This window comes from Oncorhynchus masou, chromosome 1 (genome assembly GCF_036934945.1).
Source record: "Oncorhynchus masou masou isolate Uvic2021 chromosome 1, UVic_Omas_1.1, whole genome shotgun sequence".
Taxonomy (NCBI): Eukaryota; Metazoa; Chordata; class Actinopteri; order Salmoniformes; family Salmonidae; genus Oncorhynchus; species Oncorhynchus masou.
Window position 1 is genome coordinate 20,762,020 of NC_088212.1, and position 23,833 is coordinate 20,785,852.

Here is a 23,833-nt window from a genome sequence, read left to right on the forward strand (position 1 = left end):
GAGAGAGTTTGGGTGAGTGAATGAGTGAGTTACAGTTAGCTTGAGGGATTGGCCAATATCTCCTTAACATAAAACAGACAATGTGGAAAAGCCCATATACCTAAGAAAGACCTCCCTGAGTTTACTGCATGTTTTGTGTCTATTTGCTCATTAGGTCATATTTGTGTCTCTCTCTCTCTCTCTCTCTCTCTAGCATTGTTTGTGCTCAGATCATCTCAGTTGTTGCATGAGGTTCCATTCATCAATATATGTAACTGTAAAATAGAGCCACCAATAGATCAGCAGAACCAGAGTAATATGATGCAACACAAGACAGCACAACACAGCACAATACACCACACAACACAGCACAATACACCACACAGCACAATACACCACACAACACAGCACAATACACCACACAGCACAATACACCACACAACACAGCACAATACACCACACAGCACAATACACCACACAACACAGCACAATACACCACACAACACAACACAATACACCACAGCACAGCACAATACACCACACTACACAGCACAATACACCACACAGCACAGCACAATACACCACACAGCACAGCACAATACACCACACAACACAATACACCACTCAACACAATACACCACACAACACAACACAATACACCACACAACACAACACAATACACCACACAACACAGCACAATACACCACTCAACACAGCACAATACACCACACCACACAGCACAGCACAATACACCACACCACACAGCACAGCACAATACACCACACAGCACAGCACAATACACCACACAGCACAGCACAATACACCACACAACACAGCACAACACAGCTTATTCTCTCTCTCTCTCTCTCTCTCCTCTCTACCCCATTTCTCCTCAGATATTTGGGAACTTCACTTCGGTGCACCTGTCCCACGTGGAGCTGAGGAACATGGGGCAGCAGGAGCAGGGCCGCTACCCGGTCCACTTCCACCGCTGTGGGGATGTTGACTGGCGAGGGGGCTACCGGGAACCAGCCTACGTGGACGGCCTCTCCATCCACCACTCCTTCTCCCGCTGCATCACCATCCACGCCACCAATGGCCTGCTGGTGTGTGTGTGCTGTATGTGTCAGGGCTGGGGTCAATTATAATTGAAGGCAGTCAATTCAGGAAGTGATTGTAATTTTTTTTTATTAAAAAGAAAATACTTTTGAAAAACTTCTCAGTTTATTGATTTATCATTGAAAATAGATCATTTAAGTTTACTTCATGAATTGACTGTCTTTAATTTGAATTGACTCCAGCCCTGGTGTGTGTGTATGTGCCGTATGTGTGAAAGAACTTGGGAAATGAGGACCATATAACACCAGTCATGAAATAAATGAATGTCAAATGCGTTGAGAAAGTGAATCGACCATCCTTCAGATAACATGATGCAGTAACTTCAAACTGCTTTCCTGCTCTGCTCCTGTCATTGGTGTGTAGCGTTTCCCAAATGTTTCTCCTCTCCAGGTGAAGGACACTGTAGGTTATGACACCCTGGGTCACTGTTTCTTCCTGGAGGACGGGATGGAGCAGAGGAACACGTTCTTCCACAACCTGGGTTTGGTGACCCGACCAGGAACACTCCTGCCCACCGACCGCAACGAGACCATGTGCACCAGCATCCGAGACAAAGTGTATAAGAACTATACACCTTCGCCGAGCATGGAGTGCAAGTAAGACACAGAAAATACTTGTCTGGCTGAGAAAGAGTCAACTTTGACAGAGAGTAAATTAGAGGAACAGAATGAAAGTGAAAAGAGGCAGAAATGAGCAAAAAAATATAGCTCAAGAAGAAAGAGTAATGGAAGTAAGGGGTGTGGTGTGTCAGATTTTACTGGGTTGGACAGGCCTACTGTGGGGTGTGGTGTGTCAGGTTTTACTGGGTTGAACAGGCCTACTGTGGGGTGTGGTGTGTCAGGTTTAACTGGGTTGGACAGGCCTACTGTGGGGTGTGGTGTGTCAGGTTTTACTGGGTTGGACAGGCCTACTGTGGGGTGTAGTGTGTCAGGTTTTACTGGGTTGGACAGGCCTACTGTGGGGTGTGGTATGTCAGGTTTTACTGGGTTGGACAGGCCTACTGTGGGGTGTGGTGTGTCAGGTTTTACTGGGTTGGACAGGCCTACTGTGGGGTGTGGTGTGTCAGGTTTTACTGGGTTGGACAGGCCTACTGTGGGGTGTGGTGTGTCAGGTTTTACTGGGTTGGACAGGCCTACTGTGGGGTGTGGTGTGTCAGGTTTTACTGGGTTGGACAGGCCTACTGTGGGGTGTGGTGTGTCAGGTTTTACTGGGTTGGACAGGCCTACTGTGGGGTGTGGTGTGTCAGGTTTTACTGGGTTGGACAGGCCTACTGTGTGGTGTGTCAGGTTTTACTGGGTTGGACAGGCCTACTGTGGGGTGTGGTGTGTCAGATTTTACTGGGTTGGACAGGCCTACTGTGGGGTGTGGTGTGTCAGGTTTTACTGGGTTGGACAGGCCTACTGTGGGGTGTGGTGTGTCAGGTTTTACTGGGTTGGACAGGCCTACTGTGGGGTGTGGTGTGTCAGGTTTTACTGGGTTGGACAGGCCTACTGTGTGGTGTGTCAGGTTTTACTGGGTTGAACAGGCCTACTGTGTGGTGTGTCAGGTTTTACTGGGTTGAACAGGCCTACTGTGTGGTGTGTCAGGTTTTACTGGGTTGAACAGGCCTACTGTGGGGTGTGGTATGTCAGGTTTTACTGGGTTGGACATGTCTACTGTGGGGTGTGGTGTGTCAGATTTTACTGGGTTGGACAGGCCTACTGTGTGGTGTGTCAGGTTTTACTGGGTTGAACAGGCCTACTGTGGGGTGTGGTATGTCAGGTTTTACTGGGTTGGACATGTCTACTGTGGGGTGTGGTGTGTCAGGTTTTACTGGGTTGGACAGGCCTACTGTGTGGTGTGGTGTGTCAGGTTTTACTGGGTTGGACAGGCCAACCTTGAGAGAAGACAAAGGGTTCATGTCCTCTGTGTGAGAGTGATAGGGCCGTCTTATCCCTGCAAAATCAACCACACCGTTGCATGAGATGTGTTTCTGTTTCTGGGGAGGTTGAAAAGGAGGTCTGTTTGGGGAGCAGCAGGCGCTGTTTTTTGGAGGACTGTGTGTGTGTGTGTGTGTGTGTGTGTGTGTGTGTGTGTGTGTGTGTGTGTGTTTGTGTGTGTGTTGGCAGAACCGTCCCTGGACAGGATTTATGTGGGAGAGGTGAATTGTTCCATGGATAACAGGAGTCACTGTTATTAAATGAATAGATCCTGATATTAACCATCAGTTATCCTGGAGACATCTCCTCTAATGCCCTTTCATCCTCCCTGTGTGTCTGTCTGTCTGCTCGGTGTGTGTGTTGTTTTAGGGCAGTGTCTACGTTCTGGATCGCCAACCCCAATAATAACCTCATAAGCAACGCTGCTGCTGGCTCCCAGGTATGACTGTAATAAGCATCTCTGCCTACCAACAAAACAACACTGTTTAATAATGAATGAATAACGATCAGCCCCCCCCCAGCTTTAAGGTTTAGCCACTCATAAGGATCTAAGGCTGTGGCTTACCGGTTCATCTCATGTGATGAGGTGATAAATCTGGGGAGATATTGGGTTCTTACTTTTACATCAACAGCAATAAATGATGGCTTCAACCAGGAGATAAAGTTCAACATCAAGACCTTACTGTTCTAGTTCAAGCACAATTGTATCAATGTGCCTGTGCATTATACTCAATGACAGTACTCTCTCTGTGCAATACTCAATGACAGTACTCTCACTGTGCAATACTCAATGACAGTACTCTCTCTGTGCAGTTCTCTCTCTCTCTCCCTTTTCACAGCTGAGCATTTAGAGTTCGAGACTGTCTCGAACTCTGAATGCTTGGCTATGAAAAGCAAACTGACATTTACTCCTGAGGTGCTGACTTGTTGCACCCTCTATAACCACTTTGATTATTGTTTGACACCGCTGGTCATCTATGAACATTTGAACATTTTGTAGAACGATCTGGCCTTAATGGCCATGTACTCTTATAATCTCCACCGGACACAGCCAGAAGAGGACTGGCCACCCCTCAGAGCCTGGTTCTTCTAGGTTTCTTCCTAGGTTCCTGTCTTTCTAGGGAGTTTTTCCTAGCCTCGTGCTTTTAGATCTGCATTGCTTGCTCTTAGGCGTTTTAGGCTGGGTTTCTGTATAAACGCTTTGTTACATCTATTGATGTAAAAAGAGCTTCTAAATGCATTTGATTGATTATTACTCCAGGATCATTATTATTTTTCACTCCATTCACACCCCCCATGTCATCCTAAAGGATGCTGGGATATGGTATGTGTTCCACAGCTCATCCACAGGGGACTCTCATGGGATGGTTCCAGAGACCCGGGCAGAACTGACCCCTCTGGGGATCTTCTACAACAACCGTGTGCACTCCAACTTTAAGGTACCTCTCACTGGCAGCACTGTGTAAAAGACAAAAACACTGTGGTTCTGTGTGGCTCAGCTGGTAGAAGCATGGCGCTAACAACACCAAGGTCTTGGCTTTAAATTCCCGCAGGGATCACATACACAACGTAGTAAGGGCTCTTCCAATTGTCTGATTTCTCCCTCATACAGTATGCCAGCTCTCACTCAAAACCTTACACATGCATGCATCCTTTTTATCCATGCCAAACTTGGTGCAAAACCACGCCCACGAGAAACCTAGCAACATTAAAAGCTGCACTGATTGCTCAGAGTTTGGGTTGTTTCCTGTGACGAAGCAAAGGTGCGCGAGAGGAGGAGGAACGTTAGAGATGGAATCCCCACAAAAACAAAACATTGCCATCCATACTTGCATTTTCCCGAATTGCCATTGATTCACTATTACTGACAATCATGTAATGTTAGTTTTCTACAGAGTCACATGTTTCTTTCCTTTCGTTTAGCTCATTTCAAACGATGCTGTGAAACTGCTCGTCTCCCGCAGTCGGTGGCATGGCAGGCACAAGGGAACGTTCAAACTCTGACCAATCAGCGTGGCTTTGAATGTTGCTAGGTTACCAGTGGGCATGGTTTTGGACCAAGTTTGGCGTGGATAATACGGGATCGGTGTCCCCACCGCGGGACGGTTGAGCTAATGTAGGCTAATGTGATTAGCAGGTTGTAAGCAACAAGCTTAAATTCTTGTTAATCTAACTGGACTGTTCAATTTACAGTAGCTATTACAGTGAAAGAATACCATGCTATTGTTTGAGGAGAGTGCACAATTATGAACTTGTATTATGAACTTGTATTAAATGCATTAATAAACCAATTAGGCACATTTGGGCAGTTTTGATACAACATTTTGAACAGCTATGCAATTTTCGGGCGGCAGCATAGCCTAGTGGTTAGAGCGTTAGACTAGTAACAGAAAGGTTGCAAGTTCAGATCCCCAAGCTGTCATTCTGCTCCTGAACAAGGCAGTTAACCCACTGTTCCTAGGCCATCATTGAAAATAAGAATTTGTTCTTAAAACTGACTTGCCTAGTTAAATAAAGGTAAAATAAAAAATAGTTAATTGGATCAGTCTAAAACTTTGCACATATACTGATGCCATCTAGTGGCCAAAATCTAAATTGCACCTGGGCTAGAATAATACATTATGGCCTTTCTCTTACATTTCAAAGATGATGGTACAAACAAAATACAAAAAAATGCATGCTTTTTTCTTTGTATTTTCTCTTACTTTTCTCTTAATAGCAAAATTAGGTTAGGTGAACTGGGAGCCCATTGCCCACTCTGACCACAAGTGCCTCTCTCATAAGGAGTGAGCTTACAGTCTCAAGACTCTGCTTCAGTTATACACTACTGGTCAAATGTTTTAGAACAGCTACTCCTTCAAGGGTTTTTCTTTATTTTTACTATTTTCCACATTGTAGAATAATAGTGAAGACATCAAAAATATGAAAAAACACATGGAATCAAGGAGTAACCAAAAATCAAATCAAAATATATTTTATATTTGAGATTCTTCAAATAGCCAGCCTTTGCCTTGATGACCAGCTTCACCTGGAATGCTTTTCCAACAGTCTTGAAGGAGTTCCCGCATATTCTGAGGACGTGTTGGCTGCTTTTCCTTCACTCTGCGATCCGACTCACTCCAAACCATATCAATTTGGATGAGGTCGGGGGATTGTGGAGGCCAGGTCATCTGATGCAGAACTCCATCAATTTCCTTCTTGGTAAAATAGGCCTTACACAGCCTGGAGGTGTGTTCGGTCATTGTCCTGTTGAAAAACAAATGATAGTCCCACTAATCCCAAACCAGATGGGATAGCGTATTGCTGCAGAATGCTGTGGTAGCCATGCTGGTTAAGTGCGCCTTGAATTCAATAAAAAAATCACAGACAGTGTCACCAGCAAGACATCCCCACACCATAACACCTCCTCCTCCATGCTTTACGGTGGGAAATACACATGCGGAGATCATCTGTTCACCCACACTGCGTCTCACAAAGACACGGCGGTTAGAACCAAAAATGTCCAATTTGGACTCCAGACCAAAGGCCAAATTTCCACCGGTCTAATGTCCATTGATCGTGTTTCTTGGCCCAAGCTAGTCTCTTCTTCTCATTGGTGTCCTTTAGCAGTGGTTTCTTTGCAGAAATACAACCATGAAGGCCTGATTCACACAGTCTCCTCTGAACAGTTGATGTTGAGATGTGTCTGTTACTTGAACTCTGAAGCATTTACTTGGTCTGTAATTTCTAAGGTGCAGTTAACTCTAATGAACTTATCCTCTGCAGCAGAGGTAACTCTGGGTCTTCCATTCCTGTGGCAGTCCTCATGAGAGCCAGTTTCATCATAGCACTTGATGGTTTTTGCAACTGCACTTGAAGAAACTTTCAAAGTTCTTGAAATGTTCCAGATTGACTGACCTTCATATCTTAAAGTAATGATGGACTGTCATTTCTTTTTGCTTATTTGAGCTGTTCTTGCCATAATATGGACTTGGTCTTTTACCAAATAAGGCTATCTCCCAACCCTACCTTGTCACAACACAACTGATTGGCTCAAACACATTAAGAATTAAAGAAATTCCACAACTTAACTTTTAAGAAGGCACACCTGGTAATTGAAATGCATTCCAGGTGACTACCTCATGAAGCTGGTTGAGAGAATGCCAAGAGTGTGCAAAGCTGTTATCAAGGCAAAGAGTGGCTGTTTGAAGAAGCTCAAATATCAAATATATTTGGATTTGTTTAACACTTTTGGTTACCATATGATCACATATGTGTTATTTCATAGTTTTGATGTCTTCACTATTATTCTACAATGTAGAAAATAGCAAAAATATAGAAAACCCTTGAATGAATAGGTGTTCTAAAACGTTTGACCGGTAGTGTATACCTATGGTATATACACAGTCTCATTACATTGCATTCACACTTGAACTGCACATTACACACTACACTCTTATATCCCGTACATTTGACAATATATCTATTTTACAGAGTTGCTACTGTGTGCTATTACAACACTCGCATGCAAAATATGTAAAACTGTCCGACTCCTTTATGACCATAGTTCCCATACCTGTTTGTGTTACCCAGGCTGGGCTCTTCATTGATAAAGGTGTGAAGACCACCAATGCCAGTGCAGCAGACCCCCGGGAGTACCTGTGTCTGGACAACAACGCCAGGTAAGAATACAGGTCAAACTACTTTGCATTTACAATTAAATTTCGACATGCAGGGATCAATCATTTGGATCAATCATTGTCTATATATTTACTTGGTCTAGTAGGCTGTGGTTTAGTTAGTATCTATCTCTACAGTACTTACTGTAGGTGGTATGTAGTTTATATGGTATGGTCTGTACTGGTCTGGTCTGTATTGTACTTTGATAGCCTGTACTGGTTGGTACTCTCCTTGTACAGTAGTCTGGAGGGTCTGGCAGGTTTGTGTTTACAGACAAAACAAAGGCTCCAATCTGCACAAGTCTGTCCAAATGCAAGCCTCTTCTTCAACAGATAGAAAGAAAATAGCTTAGGCCATCTAAGACCACTGCTTATGCTGTGTGTGAAGCTGAGGACTGAGTGTGTGTTTGTTTGTCTGTGTGCGTAGTGTTTGTCTGTGTGCGTAGTGTTTGTCTGTGTGCGTAGTGTTTGTCTGTGTGCGTAGTGTTTGTCTGTGTGCATAGTGTTTGTCTGTGCGTTTTTTCTAACAGTGTGTGAATCTGTGTGTCAGAGAGAAAGATCAAGAGTGTGTGTGTTTCTATACTCATATTACACATGGGTCTGTTTCAGGTTCCGTCCACATGAGAATGCAGACCCAAACCGTCCAAGGGTGGCTGCTCTCATCGACACACTCATCGCCTTTAAGAACAATGACCTCGGAGCCTGGATACGAGGCGGTGACATTACCATTCAGAACTCTGGGTGAGTGCTGTGATGTCATCTCATTGAGCCCATGAATGTGGTTACTGTATCTTTGTTCATCAATGTGCTGTGCAGTAGTCACATGTCATCGCTTCTGTCTTCGATGTCCCTGTATGATTCGCACAGAGAAAAGTGTCTCAGAAGTGACTCAGGTTTTACTGTAGCAACTTGCATTAGAATTAGTAGCTAGCATGCTAAGCTAACATGTTGTCAAGTGGCCATCTCGGATGTGGCAAAGGGCCAGGAGTTCCTCTTTCTCAGTCCTCAATTTGTATTATTATTTTTTTTTCACCTTTATTTAACCAGGTAGGCTAGTTGAGAACAAGTTCTCATTTGCAACTGCGACCTGGCCAAGATAAAGCATAGCAGTGTGAACAGACAACACAGAGTTACACATGGAGTAAACAATAAACAAGTCAATAACACAGTAGAAAAAAAAGAGTCTATATACATTGTGTGCAAAAGGCATGAGGAGGTAGGCAAATAATTGCAATTTTGCAGATTAACACTGGAGTGATAAATTATCAGATGGTCATGTGCAGGTAGAGATATTGATGTGCAAAAGAGCAGAAAAGTAAATAAATAAAAACAGTATGGAGATGAGGTAGGTAAAATTGGGTGGGCTATTTACCGATAAGACTATGTACAGCTGCAGCGATCGGTTAGCTGCTCAGATAGCAGATGTTTGAAGTTGGTGAGGGAGATAAAAGTCTCCAACTTCAGCGATTTTTGCAATTCGTTCCAGTCACAGGCAGCAGAGAACTGGAACGAAAGGCGGCCAAATGAGGTGTTGGCTTTAGGGAGGATCAGTGAGATACATCTGCTGGAGCGCGTGCTACGGGTGGGTGTTGCCATCGTGACCAGTGAACTGAGATAAGGCGGAGCTTTACCTAGCATGGACTTGTAGATGACCTGGAACCAGTGGGTCGCCGAAGTCGAGGATCGGTAGGATAGTCAGTTTTACTAGGGTAAGTTTGGCGGCGTGAGTGAAGGAGGCTTTGTTGCGGAATAGAAAGCAGACTCTAGATTTGATTTTCGATTGGAGATGTTTGATATGAGTCTGGAAGGAGAGTTTACAGTCTAGCCAGACACCTAGGTACTTATAGATGTCCACATATTCAAGGTCGGAACCATCCAGGGTGGTGATACTAGTCAGGCGTGCAGGTGCAGGCAGCGAACGGTTGAAAAGCATACATTTGGTTTTACTAGCGTATAAGAGCAGTTGGAGGCCACGGAAGGAGTGTTGTATGGCATTGAAGCTTGTTTGGAGGTTAGATAGCACAGTGTCCAAGGACGGGCCGGAAGTATATAGAATGGTGTCGTCTGCGTAGAGGTGGATCAGGGAATTGCCTGCAGCAAGAGCAACATCATTGATATATACAGAGAAAAGAGTCGGCCCGAGAATTGAACCCTGTGGCACCTCCATAGAGACTGCCAGAGGACCGGACAGCATGCCCTCCGATTTGACACACTGCACTCTGTCTGCAAAGTAGTTGGTGAACCAGGCAAGGCAGTCATCAGAAAAACCGAGGCTACTGAGTCTGCCGATAAGAATATGGTGATTGACAGAGTCGAAAGCCTTGGCAAGGTCGATGAAGACGGCTGCACAGTACTGTCTTTTATCGATGGCCGTTATGATATCGTTTAGTACCTTGAGCGTGGCTGAGGTGCACCCGTGACCGGCTCGGAAACCAGATTGCACAGCGTAGAAGGTACGGTGTGATTCGAGATGGTCAGTGACCTGTTTGTTGACTTGGCTTTCAAAGACCTGAGATAGGCAGGGCAGGATGGATATAGGTCTGTAACAGTTTGGGTCCAGGGTGTCTCCCCCTTTGAAGAGGGGGATGACTGCGGCAGCTTTCCAATCCTTGGGGATCTCAGACGATATGAAAGAGAGGTTGAACAGGCTGGTAATAGGGGTTGCGACAATGGCAGTGGATAGTTTCAGAAATAGAGGGTCCAGATTGTCAAGCCCAGCTGATTTGTACGGGTCCAGGTTTTGCAGCTCTTTCAGAACATCTGCTATCTGGATTTGGGTAAAGGAGAACCTGGAGAGGCTTGGGCGAGTAGCTGCGGGGGGGGCCGAGGTTGGAGTAGCCAGGCGGAAGGCATGGCCAGCCGTTGAGAAATGCTTGTTGAAGTTTTCGATAATCATGGATTTATCGGTGGTGACCGTGTTATCTAGCCTCAGTGCAGTGGGCAGCTGGGAGGAGGTGCTCTTGTTCTCCATGGACTTCAGTGTCCCAGAACTTTTTGGAGTTGGAGCTACAGGATGCAAATTTCTGCCTGAAGAAGCTGGCCTTAGCTTTCCTGACTGAGTGTATTGGTTCCTGACTTCCCTGAATAGTTGCATATCGCGGGGATTATTCGATGCTATTGCAGTCCGCCACAGGATGTTTTTGTGCTGGTCGAGGGCAGTCAGGTCTGGAGTGAACCAAGGGCTATATCTGTTCTTAGTTCTGCATTTTTTGAACGGAGCATGCTTATCTAAAATGGTGAGGAAGTTACTTTTAAAGAATGACCAGGCATCCTCAACTGACGGGATGAGGTCAATGAGGCAGTGATCGCTGAGATCCTGGTTGAAGACGGCGGAGGTGTATTTGGAGGGCCAGTTGGTCAGGGTGACGTCTATGAGGGTGCCCTTGTTTACAGATTTAGGGTTGTATCTGGTGGGTTCCTTGATGATTTGTGTGAGATTGAGGGCATCTAGCTTAGATTGTAGGACTGCCGGGGTGATAAGCATATCCCAGTTTAGGTCACCTAACAGAACGAACTCTGAAGCTAGATGGGGGGCGATCAATTCACAAATGGTGTCCAGGGCACAGCTGGGAGCTGAGGGGGGTCGGTAGCAGGCGGCAACAGTGAGAGACTTATTTCTGGAGAGAGTAATTTTTAAGATTAGTAGTTCGAACTGTTTGGGTATGGACCTGGAAAGTATGACATTACTTTGCAGGCTATCTCTGCAGTAGACTGCAACTCCTCCCCCTTTGGCAGTTCTGTCTTGACGGAAAATGTTATAGTTGGGTGGAAATCTCAGAATTTTTGGTGGCCTTCCTGAGCCAGGATTCAGACACGGCGAGGACATCAGGGTTAGCAGAGTGTGCTAAAGCAGTGAGTAAAACAAACTTGGGGAGGAGGCTTCTGATGTTGACATTGAACTGGTGACTCCTACACTTTCTGAGTCAGCCCTACTCAGTGGAGCTCTCACACAGTGCACGTCTACAATGCAGAATGAATGATACGTTCATTCTCTCTGGTTATAGATTTGCAGACAATGGGGTGGGACTCTCCTTTGCGAGGTATGTACCAAGGCTCCTGTGTCTGTTTCTACACCTGTGTTTCTGTCTGTACATTCCTAACACCCCCACTACACATACACGTATGCTCAAAAACACATCCTGTCCCTTTCCTCTCCCTCCGTCAGTGACGGTAGTTATCCCAAGGACGAGGGTTCCAGTCAGGAAGTGACTCAGTCTCTGTTTGTGGGAGAGAGCCGGAACCGTGGCTTCAACGGAGGCCAGAACAAGTACTGGGGCCAGGGAGGAGCAGACGGCAAGATTAGGACACTACCCAGGAACAGGTGTGTGTGTGTGTGTGCGAAAAATACTGTAATAAAAACTGCAGATAGTGTTGGAGAGGTGCATTGCTCTTGTAGGGGAAGTACTGCTTTGACTAACTTCCTGTAATAGTTTTTTTAATGTTTCTATCACTTCTGTGTTTCCTGAGAACCAATTTCCTCCATCTGCGTAGTAAGCCTCCTTTGATAAACAGTGACTGAAGGGAAAAATGAATCAAAGCGTTGCTTTCAGTGACCAATGAGAAATTAGAGTCTGAGAAACAGTCAGTCACAGCGAGCACTTGTGGAAGAGCACTCGGATCAGGGACAGGGAGCAGGCTGTAACCCACCCACAGTCAGAGAGACAGTCCTCAGGTTCGGGTTCATTAAGGTATGCAATGGAAAACATTTTTCAGTAGAAAAAAAGAGAGCATTGAACGTTTATTGGGATGTGTCTTGTCCTTGAGGAAGAACTGAGCGATTTCCGCTAGCTGCAAAGTCAAAATTGTCTATATGTAAAAGAATTCATGAGAACAAAAATGTGCTTTTTGGTCTTAATTTAAGATTAGGGTTAGGCATTATTGTTCAATTTTCATCTAAAATCACATACCCAAATCTAACTACCAGTAGCTTAGGCCCTGAAGCAAGGATATGCATATTCTTGTTACTATTTGAAAGGAAACACTTTGAAGTTTGTGGAAATGTGAATTGAATGTAGGAGAATATAACACAACAGATCTGGTAGAAGAAAATACAAAGAAAAAAACAATGTTTTTTTCCATTTTTTTTCTACCACCATCTTTGAAATGCAACAGAAAGGTCCCCAATCTAGCCATCACTCTGGTTGCAATTCCTATGGTGCCCACAAGATGGCAGCAGTGTATGTGGAATGTTTCCGACAGATTCAGATTCATGACATTTAGTGTGAAGTCACCCAGGTACATTTGGGCAAATCGTGAAGGAGACATTTACATTCACATTACATTTTTTCTGTAAGAATATCGTCAAATCTGTATACTTGGACTTTGATTGAGCTTTTCCAATATTAGTAGCCATATTATAAGTTCAACATTTGCAAAACACCCAGTTTTCATAACTTCATAACTCTCCATATTCTTATAATTTTTGTCCAAAAGGAAAAGGCTTGATGTCGTACAAGGTTAGCAACAACATTGTGTGACAGATACTGGGTTTCTGCCGTAAAGCCCAGCTAATTGGTTATTTAGCTAGCTTTGTTTGACCCAAATTGGTCAAACAGTCAATCAAGTGAAGTCAATCAAGTGAAGACCGCCCTCGTCATCGATTGTGCATGCTATATGGACCTTTTTACGATATGAAAAAGGATTTTATCTAACAAAACGACACTTCATGTTATCTCTGGGACACTTTGGATGATAAATCAGAGCAAGATTTCAGAATGTAAGTACACATTTCACCTTCAGAGGTGAATTTATCAAACCTATCGCGGTGAAAAAAAGTGTTTTGTTGTTAGGAGCTCTCAAACAATAGCATGGCATTTGTAAATGCCATGCTACTGTAAATTGGACAGTGCAGTTATATTAACAAGAATTTAAGCTTTCAGTCGATATACGACACTTATATGTACCGATATTTGTTGTTTCTCTAAAATCTGCGACCGTGACATACGTCGCTGCATGATTTACAACAAAAAAGTAAGAAACATTTGTTAAATAAACTAAAGGAAAAATAGTAACACAATACAATAACGAGGCTATATACAAGGTGTACTGGTACCGAGTCAATGTGCAGGGGTACGGGTTAGTTGAGGTAATTGATGTAATATGTACATGTAGTTCGGGGTAAAGTGACTATACACAGATAATAAACAGAATAGCAGCAGCGTGTGTGTGTGTGTGTGTGTGTGTGTGTGTGTGTGTGTGTGTGTGTGTGTGTGTGTGTGTGTGTGTGTGTGTGTGTGTGTGGATAGAGTCCAGTGAGTGTACATCAAGCCTGTGCAAGAGACTCGGTGCAAGAAAATATATAAAAATAAGATTAAAAAAGGGGTCAATGCAAATAGTCTGTGTAGCCATTTGATTAACTGTCTTATGGCTTGGGTGTAGAAGCTGTTAAGGAGCCTTTTTATAGAGGTCATGGATGGCAGGAAGCTCGTCCCCAGTGATGTACTCCAAGATCCAGTTGCAGAGGAAGGTGTTCAGTCCCAGGGTCCTTCGCTTAGTGAACTTGGAGGGGACTATGTTGTTGAATGCTGATCTGTAGTCAATGAACAGCATTCTCAGGTAGGTGTTCCTTGTATCCAGCTGGGAAAGGGCTGTGTGGAGTGCAATAGAGATTGCGTTATCTGTGGATCTGTTAGGGTGGTATGCTAATTGGAGGGAGCCATGACCTGCCTTTCAAAGCATTTCATGGCTGCAGATGTGAGTGCTACGAGGCGGTAGTTGTCTAGGCAGGTTACCTCATTGTTCTTGGCCACAGGGACTATGGTTGTCTGCTTGAAACATGTAGGTATTACAGACTGGGTCAGGGAGAGGTTGAAAATGTCAGTGCCAGCTGGTCAGTGCATGCTCTGAGTACGCGTCCTGGTAATCACTCTGGCCCTGCGGCCTTGTGAATGTTAACCTGTTTAACCTCTACGGGATCGTTGTCCCACCGCTGGACGGTTGAGCTAACATAGGCTTATGTGATTAGCATGAGGTTATAAGTAACAAGAACATTTCCCACGACATAGACATATCTGATATGGGCAGAAAGCTTAAATTCTTGTTAATCTGGGTTTGCACAAAGTTTGGCGTGGATAATACAGATTCGGTGTGTGTGTGTGTGTGTCCGCGGGATGGTTGAACTACCGTAGGCTAATGTGATTTACATGAGGTTGTAAGCAACAAGCTTAAATTCTTGTTAATCTAACTGCACTGTCCAATTTACAGTAGCCATTACAGTGAAAGAATACCATGCTATTGTTTGAGGAGAGTGCACAATTATGAACATGAAAATGTATTAATAAACCAAATAGTCACATTTGGGCAGTCTTAATACAACATTTTGAACAGATATGCAGTGGTTCATTGGATCAGTCTAAAACTTGATACATACACTGCTGCCATCTAGTGGCCAAAATCTAAATTGTGGCTGGGCTAGAATAATACATTATGGCCTTACTCTTGCATTTCAAAGATGATGGCACAAAAGAAAAATACAAAACAAATGCATGTTTTTTTCTTAGTATTATCTTTCACCAGATCTAATGTGCTATATTATCCTACATTATTTTCAAATTTCCACAAACTACAAATTATTTCCTTTCAAATGGTATCAAGAATATGCATTACCTTGCTTCAGGTCCTGGGCTACAGGCAGTTAGATTTGGGTGTCATTTTAGGCAAAATTGAAAAAAAGGGTCCGATCCTGAAGATTGAAAGGTCTTACTCATATTGGCTACAGAGAGCGTGATCGCAGTCATCCGGAACAGCTGGTGCTCTCATGCTTGGTTCAGTGTTTTTTGCCTCGAAGCGAGCATAGAAGGCTTAATTGTCTAGTAGGTCTGCGTCACTGGACAGCTCGCTGCTGTGTTTCTCTTTGTATTCCGTGATAGTTTGCAAGCCCTGCCACATCCGACGTGCATCAGAGCAGGCGTAGTAGGATTCGATCTTAGTCCTGTGTTGATGCTTTGCCTGTTTGATGGTTTGTCGGAGGGCGTAATGGGATTTATTATAAGTGTCCGGATTAGTGTCCCGCTCCTTGAAAGCGTCAACTCTAGCCTTTAGCTCAGTACAGATGTTGCCTGTAATCCATGGCTTCTGGTTGGGATATGTACGTATGGTCACTGTAGGGACGACGTCGTAGATGCATGTATTAATGAAGCCGGTGACTGATGTGGTATACTCCTCAATGCCATCGGATGAATCCCGGAACATATTCCAGTATGTGCTAGCGAGACAATCCTGTAGCTTAGCATCCACTTCCGTGTTGAGCGTTTCACTGGTACTTCCTGTTTGAATTTTTGCTTGTAAGCAGGAATCAGGAGGATAGAGTTATGGTCAGATTTGCCAAATAGAGGGTGAGAGGGAGCTTTGTACACTTCTGTGTGTGTGGAGTAAAGGTGATCTAGAGTTTTTGCACATGTTGCACATGTTACATGCTGATAAAAATGAGGTAGAACAGATTTCAGTTTTCCTACATTAAAGTCCCCAGCCACTAAGAGCGCCGCCTCTGTATGAGTATTTTCTTGTTTGCTTATGGCCTTATTAAAGAAAAAATATTCTCCAGTTCAAGGTGAGAAATCGCTGTTCTGATGTCCAGAAGCTTTTTTCGGTCATAAGACACGATGGCAGAAACATTATGTTCAAAAAAGTTCAAAACAGCACCCAAAAAACACAATTGGTAAGGAGCCCGTATGACAGGTTGTTATATCAGAGTTGAGGGTTTGGTCACAATTTAAACAAACTACAACTTAGAAAGGAATTAAAGAGCATTTATAAAGTCTCCATAAGCACTAAGTTATTGCTTACAAAATTATTTATAAGCAAAGTCATACTACATAAAGGGTGATATAAAAGTTCCTAACATTTGGTGCTTTGCATATCCCCTTCTCTGGCAGCTCCCTCTTTGGAGGCTGTAAAACGTGGTAACAGCTAATTGCTGCATGCCCTGATTTCTCCAGCTGCTCCCTCATTCATGACGGCCCTGTCATCCCTCTCTGGGATGTACTGGCCTTTTTACACACTTCCTGACCACACTAACGGCTAGATGTTTGGTCACAGCCAGGCTTTTCACAGAGTGAGACAAAACAACATATCCTGCTGTTATCTAGTTAGACTTATGACTGTTTTTCCCCGCTGTTGAGACAACAAGCTGATGAAACTAGCAATAGGCCTAATGTTTCTCTCCAGTGTTATAAATAGCTATACACTTAATGTACAAAACATTAAGAACACCTTCCTAATATTGAGTGCCTCCCCCCCCTTTTGCCATCAGAACAGCCTTAATTCATTGGGGCATGGTCTCTACAAGGTGTTGAAAGCGTTCCACAGGGATGCTGGCACATATTGACTCCAATGCTCCCACAGTTGTGTGAAGTTGGCTGGATGTTCTTCGGGTTGTGAACCACTGTTCAGTAGTGTGGTCAGGTGCCACAAAGAGGGACTTAGGAAGATTGCAGTTGACTCAGAACAGGGCAGCACGGCTGGCCCTTAAAGGTACACGGAGAGCTAACATTAATGACATGCATGTCAATCTTTCATGGCTCAAAGTGGAAGAGATGGACTTCATGACTACTTGTTTTTTGAAAGAGGTGTTGACAAGCTGAATGTACGGACACCCATGCATACCCCACAAGACATGCCAACAGAGGTCTCTTCAAAGTCCAGAACAGACTATGGGAGACGCACAGTACTACATGGAACTATTCCACATCAGGTAACTGATGCAAGCAGGAGAATCCGATTTTTAAAAACAAAGAAAAAATACATTTTATGGAACAACAGGGACTGTGAAGAGACACAGACACATGGACACACATGCACTGTGATATTGTTGTATAGTGGTATCAAACATTTTTTAAATTGTAGATATGTAGTAGTGTAATAATGTTATGATGTACTGTTTTATCTTTTGATTTAATGTAATGTAAGTGCTTTATGTTTGGATCCCAGGAAGAGTAGCTGCTGCCTTGTCTTGCCCATTCACCCTCTGAATGGCACACATACACAATCCATGTCTTAATTGGCTCAAGGATTAAAAATCCTTCTTTAACCTCTCCTCCCCTTCATCTACACTGATTGAAGTGGATTTAACAAGTGCCATCAAAAAGGGATAATAGCTTTCACCTGGATTCACCTGGTCAGTCTGTCATGGAAAGAGCAGGTATTCTTAATGTTTTGTACAGTCAGTGTAGATGCTCTGGATCAGCTGATGCTGTCTTGAATGTAACGTGACTTGTTTTGTTTGTGTTAGCTCGGTGTGACTCTAGTCATGTTTGTTGTGTGACTCTCATACGGATTTTTTAAAGGACGTTCCCGATCCGCGGCTTCCAGATCTATGACGGTCCTGTGCGGATCACTCAGAGTACATTCCGAAATTACATCCCGACGAAGGAGCGTTTCACCAGCGCGGTGGGCTTCAACCTAAAGAACACCTGGCAGCTCACACCACGCAACAACCTGTCCAAGCTCAGCTTCCAGCCCACTGTGAGTAGCCATCACATCACTCCACCTTTCATCCTAGAAGTGCACACTCATTCTCTGACCTCATCATGCATTGGATTGGTGTAAGCATGTTGTAGGGAGTTTCTGCCATATTCCTTAGACCAATCCTTTCCTTTTAAATCCACGGGGGGGGGGGGGGTTACAATTGCACACTTCAGGAGAAGGGACATTGCCTCGTCTCTGTTGTTCTCAAATACTGACGTAATAATGATGTTACAACAAAAAGTTTGATAAGAATGTGATAATTATATTCGGACTCTAGTCCGGAAGAAAAATTCCTGCAATTGTATCCATTTTGCCATGGGGTTTTGTACTATGTATTTAAATAAAATGTTATTTCTGCTGCTGTACATTGTATTTTAGTTACACTGTTTCTACAGACTGCTTATGTATTTTTATATACTGGATTTTTTTCTACATAGCCCACCCTATATCATTCTTTGTAGATTAATCTGGTGTATATACATATAGATTGCATTACTGTTATGTGCTATTTGGATTCATTGGATTCGTTCTGACATTTTAAGATAAAAAAAATTGTATTATTTGTGTATATGTTTGACATTTTACTGCATTGTTTGGAGCTAGTAGCATAAGCATTTATCTTCATCTGCTATAACATCTTCTACACCGTGTACGTGACCAATAAACTTATATTTGATATGATTTGATAAAGGTCACTGACTGAAACATTAGTGTCTATGGAGTTTTCTTTTGCCAAATCAGGCAAAATAACCATCTGAAACCTCCGTCAGCTTATTTGCACATGGTCATGATTCCATTCTGATGGGCCTAGTTTAGTTTTTGTGCCACTTGTGTTTACATTGAAAGCTTTGATTTGGAAGTGCAGGGATCAGACACTGTTTTCCTGCATGCACTCTTTCCCTCTGCCTGTTTCCTTTTTGGCCGTTGGTTCGGTCTTATCTGTTGGAAAAATCTCTATTGTCCTGGAACACAGCAGAGAGCTGAGTTACTGAGTTGTAGTTTTACTGGAACCAGTGGTTGGGTGGAGACCCCATGCTGAGAGATGGGGAGGTTCTGGATGAAAGTCATTCTGAATTGGATAGTCCTCTAGTGTCGGATGTGGTGACAAGCTCGACTCAACTGTCCAAGCTTGACTAAACTCAAAATGTCCCTTTTCAAAATGGCTTTCAAGGACTTTTGTTCAACGCTCATCACTGACACCTGGGTTGAATTCATTAGGAACGTTTTGCTACAGTCTATATTAATGAATACGACCATAATATACATTCAGCTCAACTCTCAAATACTATAGACCTATAAGATCAAAATTAGTCACTTTTTAGGCCGTACATATCTCTGTAAGTCACTGGTTGTGTTTTGTCATGTCTGTCTTTTAAAACCTATTGTTTGTGACAGGTGGGTCTGAGGGCATTCTTCGGGCGTCCGGGCCAGTGGTTCGACGAGAATGATCTGGACGGGGATAAGAACTCCATCTTCCATGACGTGGACGGCTCTGTGACGGGCTACAGGGACACGTATGTAGGCAGAGCAGACAACTACCTGATCCGTCACCCCGGCTGTGTCAACATCACCCAGTGGAACGGAGTGGTCTGCAGTGGCACCTACTCTCAGGTACGGATGGGACAGTGGCCCTAATGCCTATCACCAGTGACTTTATTCACGGCTTAGGATATACACTGCATAGAAGTGACTAAACTCTATTGCTCTATCATTTTCTAATGCGTGTCCTCCAGGTGTATATCCAGACCCAGGGAGCTTCCAGCCTCAGTCTGTCCATCAGTAGAGATGACTACCCTGAGGCTCCTCTGGTGCTGAGGGGTATTAACAGCCAAGGGGCGCTGTCCCAGCAGTACCAGCCTATCCTCATGATGAGCAAGAGCTACACCCTGCATTGGAATGGCCCGGCTCCCAGAGAGATTGTCCTTTCCCTCATTAACTTCAACCAGTGAGTGGAACACTGGGTCTGATGAGTGTGTGTGTCTTTTAAGGTGGTTGGTCTGGGTGTTTGTCCACATTGAAATGCTATAATGCTATAATGCTATAAGAGGATGTGTTTGTCAGTTTGTAAGACCGATCTCTAACCTTCATTGTCACCTGTTGACTCCTCCTTTCTCTCCAGAGGTGACTGGGTGCTGGTGGGTCTCTGCTACCCGTTCGACACCACCTTCCAGGTCATGGCTGACATCAACGACCGCCAGAGTAACATCTTCGATGACATCAGCGACTATGGGCCTGTGTTCTCCCTCGCTGAACTGGAGAAGAGGCTGCTGGAGAGGAAGTATTTCTTTGACCGCAGTGTGGGGTGAGAGTCTCTATACCCTAATGTCTCTATCCATATGGCTATATCTACTGTACCTCTCTCTCCCTCTAGAATTTTTACTTAGTCATACATTGAAGTCTTTAGGAGACTAAGTAACATTAGGATTCGCCCATCTGTCTGTCTCGCTCTCCTTCATCATTCTCTCTCTCTCAATTAACACCAGCCTCTCTCCTCTCCCAGCTTGCTGTGGCTGTATTTGCGGGCGAGGCAGGGGCGCGATGGCCACAGTTACTGCTCGGTTAAGGGTTGCGAGAGAGTGAAGGTGATGGCCAGCACGTCGTCCTCCAAACTGACCTGTAACTGCACGGCCAAGGCCTACCCAAAATACACCAAGACTCCCTCGGCAGTGGTCCCCATGCCCACCCTCAGCAACCAACCATGCAAGGACTGTGGGGCCTCCCAGGTTAGCCTGGTAGTCCACCACACTGTCTTTGTTCCATTAGTATGCAATTCTATTGGAAAAGGAATGAGCTCATGTTGTGCTGTCTGACATAAAAGCCCTGCATTAATCTGTGTGTTTTCTGGTAGCTGGTGTTTTCCAGTGACCCGTGGAACTCCTACCTCCAAACTCAGATCAAATCGCTCAGCAGCAAGGAGCAGCAGACTGGAGACACACAATCCTTTATCACTGTGAGTGCCACAGGTTTAAATATAACACAGTATTATATTAGAGAATAGTGTCCCGGTGCCACAGAATCAGTGTGCATAATGAGTGTTTGCATGTTGTTGGTGTGCTGTTGTTTAACTTTCATCAAACGGCCATTATAAATGTTTATGAATGAAATACTAATTTATTAATACACTATTGATCAATACAAAAGCACCACCCATATTTTGAATCGGTTTGTGGTTGTAGCATGCCAGCTGTATCTCTTACCCACTTTTCTACAATGTCTTCTTCTCTCAGGTGAACAGTGAGACATTCTCCTTCACACAGCCAGGCATCTTCCTGGTCTCTGTTGATGCCTGCTCTGGAAAAGTCACAAATAAGAGATTTTTCTCCAAAATGGACTCCAAAATGGAGGAGTATCTTAAAACTGGATTTCCAAAGAGGTGAGGGGGAAGAATTCGATTGGTGGTCTGTTGCAGACCTGGGTTCAAATACTATTTGAAATCTTTCAAATACTTTGAGCATTGCTTTAGTCAACCTGGAGTGCCAGTTGGTTGGGGATTGCGCTTTTGGCACTTTTCTATTGGTTTCATTGCAACAAGGTGCATTTAAGAGAATTGTAAGAGGTAGCATCTCTTTGTCTGGTAGATGTTCTTTCATTTTGATCAGAGGTGTTTGACTTGATGTGGAACCGATGAATCATAATTGCTTATATTTTCTCATGACTAGGTCAATAGTGCTTCTGGGAACGAGAGGGCAGCCCGATGGCTTGGTCAGTGTTGCACGATATCTGGTCCCCCTGGGAATGACTAAGGCAGCAGATCTGCAGAGTAAAGGTAGGTGTCACTTTCAAATGGTTCCCTGTTGCAGGTGCTATTACTGTAGGCCAGGTCTGGTTTTTCTATCCAATTCTCTGTTCCTCGTTATTGTTGTTTTCCCCTTTTCTTCCTGCTGTCTCTCCAACTATGTATTTTCTCTGCGATTTATACTTTTTCTTCTTTCTCTGCTCACCTCATTACAGTATTTTCCACATGACACTTTGTGTTTCTCTCACAGAGAGCCTGGTGTTTTGGGGGTTCCAGGGTGGCTCTGCCCCCCCTCCGTGGGCCTCCATCCTGGTTGGGCAGGGTGAGGAGGGGCTGGGGCTGCAGGAGCGCTACCTCCCCCTGGGCCTGGAGGCCTATGGCTGCATACAGACCAGCACACGCAGAGACCTGGAGCTACTGAGGACTGCCACAGGACCACAATGACAAATGTAAACACAATTTAACCAAAACACAACCAACCAGCAAATGAATGTGAACTGCTGAACTTTTATTTATTATTTTATTGGCAAAGATGTTTAATAATTTGGGGGTAATTTACTGTGTGTATGTGTGTGTGTGTTTGCGATATGTGTGTGTGTGTGTGTTATATTTGACTGGGAACTGGGAATCAATGGGGATGGACCCAGAATGGAACTATAAGAGCAAATTAACAAAGTAAGTAACCACATCAAACTTGTGTGGTCTGACACTTCTATCAGTTACCTGATGGGTTGTTGGTTCAGACCAGCGTTTGACCTGTCTGCTGCTCATCACGTCCATAGACGAAACACAAGACTGAATTAGCAAATCAAAGGAAAAACGGTCTGTTTCCTCACTCCTTTTCTCTGCAGTTTTTGCATGTCCCTGGAGGCATTTTGTTCAGCGACTAGATCTGTTAAGGGCAGCTGTATCTTAATGAAAACATTTTGTATTAGATTCCATTGAGATTGTTGTATTTCCAACAAACCTTTTTTCCCCAGAATGTGTCCTTTTTTGTTCCATATTTATTTGATCTCTCCACAGTGACACTTTCCCCTAGGGCTGGCTACGCATGCAGCAGAGATGGTTTGTTTATCTTTTTCTTCTCATTATCTTACCATTGAAACTGCATTTCCAACTAATTTACCTTTTAGTATGGTCATGTATGTTGTTAATTATATATAAATGCCAAAAGTATGTGTTACAGGGGGACATTTTACAAGGTAAATCTGGCCTTGAAACGAACACAGACTCGTAGTCCATACCAAAACCATGGCTTACTGTACCTCTGTGGCCTCAGCAGGTGATTTGAAAAGGGGCTCCCCCACTGTGCCGGCGATTAGTGACTTTCTGTATGTGATTGGGTGCATTCATTTTAGCTCGCCCGGTGAAGATTTCACTTTAAGATCTAAGAAATGGTCAAGAATTTGCCAACTCTGCCTACCCAGTGCCCTGGATGAGGTAAAATTGCTTTTTAACCACTGTTCTGTTGTAAATAAGATGTTTTTTTGTTATGCAAATGCTTTTAAGATGCACACTCCAAATCAAGCACTTTGAATAGGATTGAGTATTGCGGGATGTTGAGAAACTGTCTGTATACTGTGAGAATGCCTTTCAATTTGCTGTGAGTTGTATTTGAAATGTTGAATCACTATACTCATGAGAGTTCATTTCTTTAATCAAACCTTTATATTTTAATTCTCACATCCTCAGTGCGCTTCTGAAATTACAGAGATGATAACATTGTGATAAAGTGTCCTGTCATCATTGTCTTGTCATTATTTTAGCTGATGTATTCAACAAAATCAAGGATGCCTCTAGGATGACTTAATGTTATGTACAAAGGAATCAGATTACTGAAATCTCTGATCTAGCCTATGAGACTAATGGGGCAGCTGTATGGTCGACTTGGATTATAGAGGGCAAGAAAGAGGGCATTTCTAATGATGTACTTGCTACTTGACAATCTTACCACTTGA

The 23,833-nt window shown here is 43.8% G+C and overlaps 1 protein-coding gene across 3 annotated transcripts in view; it reads left to right on the forward strand.

The window, feature by feature from the left end:
* The window catches only part of cemip2 (cell migration inducing hyaluronidase 2), a 45,729-nt gene extending 22,108 nt beyond the window's left edge, over nt 1–23,621 (forward strand). For all 3 annotated transcript variants that reach the window (XM_064959618.1, XM_064959598.1, XM_064959581.1), the window contains 17 exons: nt 876–1,085; nt 1,489–1,694; nt 3,387–3,456; nt 4,328–4,456; nt 7,590–7,678; nt 8,285–8,416; nt 11,680–11,715; nt 11,841–11,996; nt 17,959–18,136; nt 19,535–19,750; nt 19,873–20,084; nt 20,259–20,441; nt 20,640–20,862; nt 20,988–21,089; nt 21,367–21,512; nt 21,799–21,905; nt 22,126–23,621. In XM_064959618.1, coding sequence (XP_064815690.1) covers nt 876–1,085; nt 1,489–1,694; nt 3,387–3,456; nt 4,328–4,456; nt 7,590–7,678; nt 8,285–8,416; nt 11,680–11,715; nt 11,841–11,996; nt 17,959–18,136; nt 19,535–19,750; nt 19,873–20,084; nt 20,259–20,441; nt 20,640–20,862; nt 20,988–21,089; nt 21,367–21,512; nt 21,799–21,905; nt 22,126–22,319 — 2,589 coding nt within the window. In that variant the 3' untranslated portion in view covers nt 22,320–23,621. The remainder of the gene's footprint in view (nt 1–875; nt 1,086–1,488; nt 1,695–3,386; nt 3,457–4,327; nt 4,457–7,589; nt 7,679–8,284; nt 8,417–11,679; nt 11,716–11,840; nt 11,997–17,958; nt 18,137–19,534; nt 19,751–19,872; nt 20,085–20,258; nt 20,442–20,639; nt 20,863–20,987; nt 21,090–21,366; nt 21,513–21,798; nt 21,906–22,125) is intronic.
* The last annotated feature ends 212 nt before the right edge of the window (nt 23,622–23,833 follow it).